Source organism: Microtus ochrogaster, unplaced genomic scaffold (assembly GCF_000317375.1).
Source record: "Microtus ochrogaster isolate Prairie Vole_2 unplaced genomic scaffold, MicOch1.0 UNK20, whole genome shotgun sequence".
Lineage (NCBI taxonomy): Eukaryota > Metazoa > Chordata > Mammalia > Rodentia > Cricetidae > Microtus > Microtus ochrogaster.
The window spans coordinates 224,949-234,746 of NW_004949118.1; the positions used below are offsets into that span (position 1 = coordinate 224,949).

At 41.2% G+C, this 9,798-nt stretch overlaps 1 protein-coding gene across 1 annotated transcript in view; it reads right to left on the minus strand.

Annotated features, from left to right (window-relative positions):
• Nucleotides 1-1,033: 1,033 nt before the first annotated feature.
• The window catches only part of Mettl4 (methyltransferase like 4), a 32,982-nt gene continuing 24,217 nt past the window's right edge, over nucleotides 1,034-9,798 (minus strand). The window contains exons 6-9 of the mRNA XM_013353926.2: nucleotides 5,388-5,562; nucleotides 3,804-3,910; nucleotides 3,353-3,444; nucleotides 1,034-1,246 (exon numbers count right to left, since the gene is read on the minus strand). Coding sequence (XP_013209380.1) covers nucleotides 1,101-1,246; nucleotides 3,353-3,444; nucleotides 3,804-3,910; nucleotides 5,388-5,562 — 520 coding nt within the window. The 3' untranslated portion in view covers nucleotides 1,034-1,100. The remainder of the gene's footprint in view (nucleotides 1,247-3,352; nucleotides 3,445-3,803; nucleotides 3,911-5,387; nucleotides 5,563-9,798) is intronic.

The following is a 9,798-nucleotide window of genomic DNA, read 5'->3' on the forward strand; positions in this document are numbered from 1 at the left end:
TTAGCACTAAAGGAAAAAAGAAAGAAAGAAAGAAAGAAAGAAAGAAAGAAAGAAAGAAAGAAAGAGAGAGAGAGAGAGAGAGAGAGAAAGAGAAAACAAGAGAAAAAGGAAAACACCTTGGTAGAAAAATATTTATTTGTGTAAAAATCTACAATCTAAACAGCTTTTCACAACTATAAGCAGTATTTACATCTTGACTCCTATAAGAAACATCTTTAAGTTGTCTTCTAGAAAAAGGCAAAATAAAGACATGCTTAAACAGTGACCCTAAACGCAATGGAAACATTCCCAAATTGATCAACACATACATACACCAACTACCTAGCCAGCACTTTTTCTGATATAGCAGAGGCTGCAAATTCAGACCAGACAGGAGCCACAGAAATAACATAAAGAAGCAGCATGGCAGAAGCTGCACACTGGGAGACTGGAGAGCGCATGGCCCTTCCCAGTTAAACTGCCACCACTGGGTACTGCAAATTGATGCCACCCAAAGACACTGGCTCCAAGGGAGATGGAGTTTCTGATGTTTAAACACATGCAGACATCTGGACTCTAGTAATATTTTCTGATTCTTTCTGGAATAAGGCTTCCATTTATTTATTTATTTATTTGGATTTTTTGAGACAGGGTTTCTCCGTAGCTTTTGGTTCCTGTCCAGGAACTAGCTCTTGTAGACCAGGCTGGCCTTGAACTCACAAAGATCCGCCTGCCTCTGCCTCCCAAGTTCTGGGATTAAAGGCGTGCACCACCACCACCCGGCTTTCCATTTATTTTTTAATACCACCAAATAAACAATCTCCATAGGCAAGTCCATGACCTGAAGTCCACAGTACATGCTTTCTGAATTCATTCAGCAGCAGAGGCAGGTCTTTCTATCAATTGCTTACCTCTTTAATTGTAGAGAATCTAGGATGGTGTGGGATATCAGTGCAACTGAAGTAGAATTCATCTCAAAATTACAGAAAGGATGGCCCCTTGTTGGAAAGCGCATTTCTAAGCACACTGATTAGTATAAAAATTGATATGTCTGTGTGCACTGGCTGGTCCAAGGAGACATGAGTCTGAAGGAGCTGGGTAAAGGCAGCACAATTTTAAAGTCAGTGTCCAGACTCCAGAGCAATGAAATAATCCACGTGCTGAAACTTGAGGACTTCGTTGCCCCAACTCATCCAACCTGGCTGTAAATTCCGAGCAAACAGTTCCAAACACTGCCCGCCTGGCTTGATGTAGTCTTTCAGTACTTCTGTACAAAAAGAAAAGAAAAAATCAGCAGTAAGGAAGAAATCAGTTTACTTTTTAAAAGCAGAGAAGAATAGAAGAGGCAGATATTTCAGCTTTTAAGATGGACAGCAAATTAGAGTCGAGCATGGCATGGTCGGCTCTGCCATTCTCGTAAATGTGGTCTGCATTGCCTGAGAGAAAGGAAAACCACGGCAACTTGTTTTTAAAAAGCGCTCATTCCCTATATTGAGTCATTCAGATTTTCCTTACAACTTTGAGTGGAAATGTTTTCAATTTTAAATGTGTTTGTGCTGCTCTACTGGCAGTACGCAGAACTGCACTTTATAGACTATACAGGGCAAGACTGATTTTACTCCACAGTCTTTAAATCTTTTCTCTTCAAAATAATTTTTACATGTATTTTTATTCTATTGAAAATAAATGGCAAATAAATTAAAATTATCTCAGAATAAAAGGCTTAAGGTATTATTTTTTGTAAATTTTTTTATAACAAACTATAAACCCTAAAACAAAAGACTTATAAATTAAACTTTGGTACATACCAAATGATAAACAAAATTCAAGTATACAAATTAGATTTCTTTAAAGTACAACTGGTATTAAATAATTTTTTTAAGAAACAATAGAGTTCACTTTCATCTAGGTCACAAACTAATGCATTAGCATTTATAGAGTGTCAGGTATGAGATTTCAGAGTATCCTTCTAAGCCAAAGAATAGTCAAACACATCTGAGTATTTCTCAAATTAAAGGTACCGTAAGGACTCCTTTGCAAAGTTATTTGAGGTAACAGAAATCCTGAGTTCACTATCTTCTGTTGGTTGTGTGTCTGTGTGTGTATCTGTGTTTTCAGGTGTGCTATAAGCACTGAGCATCTGAGTTCCAGAGTGCACTTGCCAAGATCAGAGTAGACATCCTCCTTCAGGGCTCCCTGCCTTACTTCTTTGGGCAGGTTCTCATTGAACTGGAAGCACAGCCTCTAGCTAGACTGGCTGGCCAGGGAGCTCTCTGTGAAGCGCCTGTCTCTGCCCCAGTGATGGGGCTTTAGGCACACGAACACAGCCACGCCCGCCTTTACATGATGCTGAGGACTTGAACTCATTCTTGCTGAGCAAGCGCTCTTACCCACTGCGCCATCTCCCCAGCTTTCTCATGTTCTCGTTTCCAGGCTCACAAACTACATTCTGCAAAAGTAAAACTGATAATCGGCCCATAGATTTTGAGTAGTAATGATCAAAATAGTAAAATATCTTCCTGAAGAAATTTTCAAAAAATAAACTTGGAATATCAAAGTCAGGCTTTCAAGAACTTCCGTGAGCAAGTCTTTAAACTCTCACTTGAAAGACAACGAGCATTTGTTGCCTTTTAAATACACCGTAAACAATGCAATCACTCCTTACCACTCTGCGGCACTAGACATCATTACTCACTCTGGGAATGAGGGTGGCAAGGAAAGGACTGAGGTAACCTTCCAGAGCAGCAGAGCCAGGACTCACACGCACGTGAGCCAGTGCCCATGGCTAACACTGGTCCTCGCTGCTCGGTTACACTGAACGAGGAAAAGACTGAGGTAACCTTCCAGAGCAGCAGAGCCAGGACTCACACGCACGTGAGCCAGTGCCCATGGCTAACACTGGTCCTCGCTGCTCCGTTACACTGAACGAGGAGCACCATGCTCAGCACTCCAGCTTGAGGGAACAGCAGCCTCAGCAGCTTCCTTCCCCTGTTGCAATGGTAGCCTGCCTTCTGGAGATAGAAAACTACCATGTTCAGGGGATCCTAGACATCTCTTCTATTATGCTGGGTCTGAATCCTAAACCTGAGGGCAAACAAGGCCACTCACTGAACTACATCCTCTGAACCCCAACAGCCTTCATCAGCCCAGGCTTCTACTGGAGGGACGAGGACAGTAAAGAAACCCTGGGAGATGATGCTGAAGGACAGCTGAGGTAATACACACTAACATGGGCTCTATTTCACACGTTCTATGAGAAGTTTTCTACATATTAAACATCCCACTCACAAACCTACAGACCATTCCAATACGAAATTCAATCCCTCTGGAAATATTTTCCGAGTCCTCACAGCCGGGTTTCACAGACACATACCAGCAAGGGGCGGCTTGTGTGAGTGGAGAAGGCAGGGCACACTGACAATCAGTTTCCGATCTGGAACCGGGGGCACTTTCACATCCGGGCTCCTCATTGAAACAGAACAAGATGACAAGCTATTAGTTTAAGGATCATTTTTAATTATATGCTACAGTTGCATCATTTTCCTCGTTTAAATAGTAATTAATTCTATTAATAAATGAATTTAAAGATAGAATCAATGAGGAAAATCAATGTAAATATTCAAATATCTTTAGAATGTCATTTTTCATATTAACTACTATACTCTGCATAAAACACAAGTTAACAGAAATTTGTATTTATTATATAACATACTTTTCATCTCTAGGCCATTTTTAAGATTTCAAAAGTATAAAAATTAAGAAAATCAGTGATCACCGTATTAAAAGTCTGCATTTATATAATTTTGAAAAATCACTTAGCTTACCTTAACACTAAAGCAGTTTTTTCTCGAAATCTCCCCAGTACAAGACATTCATAAGGTTTTTTGTGTGGAGAATCCAATGGGAACACGAACTCCCCTGAACGGGTGATCTGAAAGGAAGGAACCAAGGAACACCATTTTTTTTTTTTACTGTCACTATACAGTTTCCAGCAAAAAAGGAGAAGTTACTAATCTTCCTGTGTAGTCCAATAAAAAAATAGTATGAGCCACGAGTGTGAGACATATATATAATTTTAAATTCTCTAGTATTAACATTGGAAAGAGGTAAAAAATGAATGCAAGGTAATTAATTTTAATTGCATTCAAACTAGCATGTCTGAGACAGTATTTCCACACGTGACCAGTAAAGGGTATCATAAGACATGACATTTTTCCTCCACTGTGGGTCTTTCATGCCAACAGACATTTACCACTCGACAGTCCCTCTCCACGTAAAGGGCAGAAGTCAAGCGCTAGAGAGCTGCATGGCACGGTGGCTGCCACACTGGACATGCACAGTGTCCATACCACAGTGGACAATGTAGCTATAAGAAGTGTTTAAAAACTCACATACCATGGGTATTTTAAATATACTGTACTATCATCTCACATAAACACTCTCTACTTTTTATGATCACTTGTTCCTGGACACAAGGTCATTGTGAATTCAGTCATTAATTCACTCAAATAACATTCACTGATTACTACACATGACTAGTTAAAATAAAGCCTTCTATACTCAAGATGGCAGAACGTCAGAGCCACAGTTCAGCAGGGAAGAAAGTGGGGCAGGTGATGATGAAGAAAAGACCTGGTGCTGAGACTGGCTCTTGGCACTATAAATTCCAGGTTAGCAACTTACTATCTCCAAAATAAAATAAAACAGACTGCCAGCTAACAGGGTAGTTCAACACCATTCAACATCATCCTCAGCTACATAGCAAATTCAAGGCTGTATAGATTACAGGAAACCCTGTCTCAAGGGGAAAGCAAACAAACAAACAAACAAAAAAAGGAGACCAAAAGGTTCCCGAATCTTCGCATAACTCTCCAGTAGTCTTGTTGTTCTCTGATCTCAGCCCCACACACAGAGGGAAGAGATGGGGCACACAAAGGCAATGGAGCTGTTGATGAATGGAGAAGACAGTGGGGATAAAACAGTCCCCGAATTCTAGCTAATTCATTAAACTACAGACATCACATGGGTGCACACATACGCATTCAATGCACACCAATTTTTTCTTTTTAATAAACTAGAGCTTTTTATAACTTTATTCTGATCTCTCCTTGATTTCCCAAAACCAGCCACTTGGGGCCCTACTTCAAAGACACAGGATAAAGAAACAAACTTCTTGAGAATAGGAAGATTCACCCAGGCACAAAGCATAAAAAGCTCTCATCAGAGCCTGATGAAGAGCCAGTGATACAGACGCAGTGAGGACAGTCAGTGTCTTCCCGTGAGCAGTATGTGATGCTGTGTTAACAAATGAGCTAATTTCTTTTTTTTCTTTTTTTAAATTTTCTATGGTTTATTTAACTTTATTTTATGTGCATTGGTATAAGGGTTGAGCTAATTTCTGAACTCACTTTTACCCAGTACCATTCCGCAATGACTTCCACAGACCATGAAGGATAAAGTTCCTCCTTCACAAAACACAGGTGCTTCTGCCTGTTGGTCACCCAAGTAACAACAAGACAGTCAGCAGCAGCCAGCTTAGGAACAGGCATGTGCTTTATCTGCTGCGGTGATAAACAACTGTACCTAAAAATGAGAAGTAAACACATGAGAAAATTAACTTCAAGAAAGAAATAAAAGCAGAGAAAAGAGCTGTAGGGCGCCAACCCCACTAATACACAGCTCCAGGGGCCCCTTGCACGTGGTAACTTTGGAGTCACACTGACACCTGGTGGACCCACATGCACTGAGTTTTCCATTTTACTAGTTTTAAATTGCCAGGCTGTTTGTTTTTTAAATTACTTTCAAATGACTTACATTTTGGTAAGTTTCCCAGATGTAATATGCTTTTCCTCCCAGTCAGACTTACACAAATATTGTCTGGATTCCATCATGATGTGTTTCACAGGAGCCCCATCAGAGAGAGCTTGCAAGTAGTGACCCGAATGGTGACATGTCTTGGTACAAAGAAGCACTGGTTTTGAGCCCAGTGATACAGAAGCCAGCTGCCTTCAGTGAGGGGTGGTACCCCACTGTAAGCCTCAGTCTTGCACACACTGCTGACCCCTAGATCTCCTATCACCTTGCCCGACCTCACCTTCCCAGAGCAGCTTCAAGCCTGCCTACCACCCTGCTCCTGTCATCCCATTTTCTCTCCCTCCGCATGCTCTCATTTTAAAGGCCCACTGCCTTATACCTCCTGAACTTAACACTATAAAATCAACTAGTTTTGCCAGAACATTAATTGTTCTACAAATATCCAAAGAAATACAAGTCTTTCTCCAGCATTCCATAGACAACTGGAGATAATATGTTGGTATTCTAGACTCCATCAACTTCTGCAAAACCTCCCTTCTCTTTAAGCATCACCCAGTCACACTAGCCCCAAACCTTCCTCAATGAACACATTTTGTCCTCACTCTCAATACTCCGTGTGCTGAAGCTCTGAGATCCCTCTATCTCAACAAGGAAAGTCTTGACATTACCCTGGGCAACTTCAAATCACAAGCCATGTAACGTATACACAAATGTTAATTCACCTATTCAAATAATATCTGCACTCACCCTCCAGTAACCCATTCCAATGACATAACTAGGCCTTGTCATTGTGCACACATGTGGATGTATGCATGCGCATATACACGCACACAAGAGGGATGGACCTAGGGCCCTGTGCATGCAAAGCACACTTCATCACTGAAGCGTGACCACACGCACACACAGCCAATGCCACAATGCAGTTCAACTTCTTCATACACATAAATGAGGTGAAGAAACACATGGGGCAAAAGAATTAGACCACTGAAGGGCTCAGTCTATTCTCAGGTTCGCAAACCAGTCATGGATTCTTTCATTTACCCATGGTTACCACTTCTCAGGTCCCTTGTCCAGTATTTCCCTTGGCAGATAAATTTATCTCATACTCAGTTAAAATAAGCCACCCAGCCTCTTCAGCTACCACACTATCTCCTCCCTCCTTTATACACTTTATTTATCTACTTCACCACACCTTCTCTATGGGGAAATGTATGACAGCATCTATGAAGTTTATCCTTCCAACTCTGTCTTTTCACTCCCACATTCCAGCATCCTGCAATATCAGTTATTGTTCCCTTGTTTCTGCATTGTCATCCTCTCTGGCAGTTCATACTTGGATTATGCTATTTGAAAAGAAGAGGAGAGAAAGAAGAGAGGAAATGAAAGAGATGGAGAGAGAAGGAAAAGGGAGGCATATGAGGCTTTTTCGTAACATTAATTATGTGTTTGTTTATTGGCATGTGTCTGTTTTAGGGTATATAGGGGTCAGAGAATAACCTGAGGGGATCAGTTCTTTCCTTGCATCATGTGAATTCCAGGGACTAAACTCAGGTCATCAGGCTTGGCCGTGAGTGCATTTTCCCAGTGAGCCACCTTGCAGCCCAAGTATCATTTTAGCCTGGAATGTCTCCATAGACTCATGCGTTGAGTGTTCAGTGTGGATTGCCGTGCTGTTCTAAAGACTAGAGAGCCTGAGGGGTGCGGACTGCTGGCTGAAGTAGATCCCTGGGAGGGCTGGGAATCTTTGAAGGTCACGCCCAGTGCTGGTTGCCATCTAGTGCTCTCTACTTCCTGTCTGCTGCTATGTGCTCCTGCATCTGACTGGGGCCATGCCTTTCCTAATGTGATGGACAGAGATTCCTAAAAGCATGAGCTGAAAACCCCTTTCCTTCCTTAAGCTGCTCCTGCTGGGGATGTTGTCAGCGTCCTCCCCTCACTAACTAGGCTAGGGATGCCATGGACTCAAGTCTCCCTACGTCCTCTTCTTTGCTTCATTCCTCTGTCAATGCCAAAGACACTTCTACAACTCTACTCAATCAGACGAAAATAAGGAGTCTGCCAAGGGGCAGGCACAGGCATCTGGTTCTGATGGAAAGCAACATCGCATTAGAGGGGTCAAGAATGCTGGCAAACTTTCCTTCAGCAGATAAACTTGGTGAAGAAACTAAAGATAAACAGGTAACAGAACTCAGATGGCAAGCACCCTGGGCTCCTGCATCCACACCATCCCATTCCCAGAACACAGAGTTTCCAATTCTCATGGGGATGCTTTTCAGAGACTATTTATTCATGGTAGAAAATGTACTAGGTCAAAACCCTGCAGTGACATGTTTTCAATAGCTGCGCATTCCCGACTGTCTTAACTAACCTGGAGTGTTTGGAGGTGAGGAAACAGTCACACTCCTTCTGGAACCTCTAAACTCACAGAAATCACTGAGAAAATTCCAAATGATGCATCCTATGCCTTACAATGCTAACTATTCAAAGCACCTACTTCTCATATATCTTTTTAATTAGAACACAAACAGTCTTTCTTATACAACTTTCACACCCTCCTTCTGTACTCATCTCTCTCATCTCCTTGCCCCTATTTGTACCCTCCACCCCAATGTTCCCTTTTGAACACCCCTAGAGTTCAACTTCCATATCATATATGTTCTATTACCTTCCCCACTCTCCTCCCTTGAAGTGTCTTATGACCTTGTTTCATGTCAAAAAAAAAATTCTTGGTTTTTCTAAGGCAGGGTCTCACTGAGTAGCCCTGGCTAGCCTGGAACTTGCTCTTAGACTAGTCTGGCCTCAAAGTCATAGATACCAGGCTACTTCTGCCTCCCAACCGCTAGGATTAAAAATATGCACCACCATGCCTAGCCTGACAAAAGACTTTCTAAATATGACATTAAAAGTATAAGAAACATTTAAAATTGAACAAACTGCTGAGCAGTGGTGGTATACACCTTTAATCCCAGCACTGGGAGGCAGAAGCAGGAGGATCTCTGTGAATACGAGACCAGCCTAGTCTACAGAATGAGTTCAGGACAGCCAAGGCTACTCAGAGAAACCCTGTCTCCCTGTCTCAAAAACAAAAACAAAAACAAAAAAAAACAAACAAACAAAAAACAAATCAAACTTCATGATTTACATAATGCTGAAGAAAGCAAACAAAAAAGGTAGAAGAAAATATTGGCTAATCATGTAAGAATACTAGATAAGAATCTAGCATCCAAATTATATAAAGATCTCTTACAAACCAACAATTTTAAAAAAGCAACACTAAAATATACATAGAAGCTTTTCTACAGAACATAGAAGAACTGATAAGAATGTGAAACCATCAGGTATGGTTGGTCTTTAGAGAAATGCAGATCAAAACCATAAGATACCGCTTCATAGTAACATAGTTATAATTTGAATTACAAATAACAAGTATTGGTAAAGACGTGAGGAGATGCCACACACATTCTTGGCAGAGATGTAGAGTGATGTAGCAACTACAGAAAATGGTTTGGTGGGACCTCAAAGTATTAAAGATTCACTCATCACAAGGCACAGCAACGTTGGACCAGGTAAGTGTCTAAGAGCACAGAACTGTGTTCCCAGAGCTAGTCAAACTACAGTTTGAAGGCACAGTCTTCACAATTAATCCCACTTTTAAAACCAACCATCATTCTCTAAAATCACCTCAGACTCAACAATCTGTCAGAGAATTTCACAAACTTACTAATGCTCTTACAGGCAGTTGTGAGGAGCCACACATCTCAGTACAGGGCAGATCTACAGTCAGTGTGCTACAGAGGCCATCTGGGACAACGGGTGAATCGGAAAAAATTAACGTATGACACTAATGTGTCCATAGGAGTTTTATATTAACGCTAGCTATCTACATGATATCTAATGTGTCCATAGAAGTTTTATGTTAATGTTAGTTATCTAATCGGTATCTAATGTGTCCATAGGGGTTTTATATTAACGCTAGCTATCTACATGATATCTAATGTGTCCATA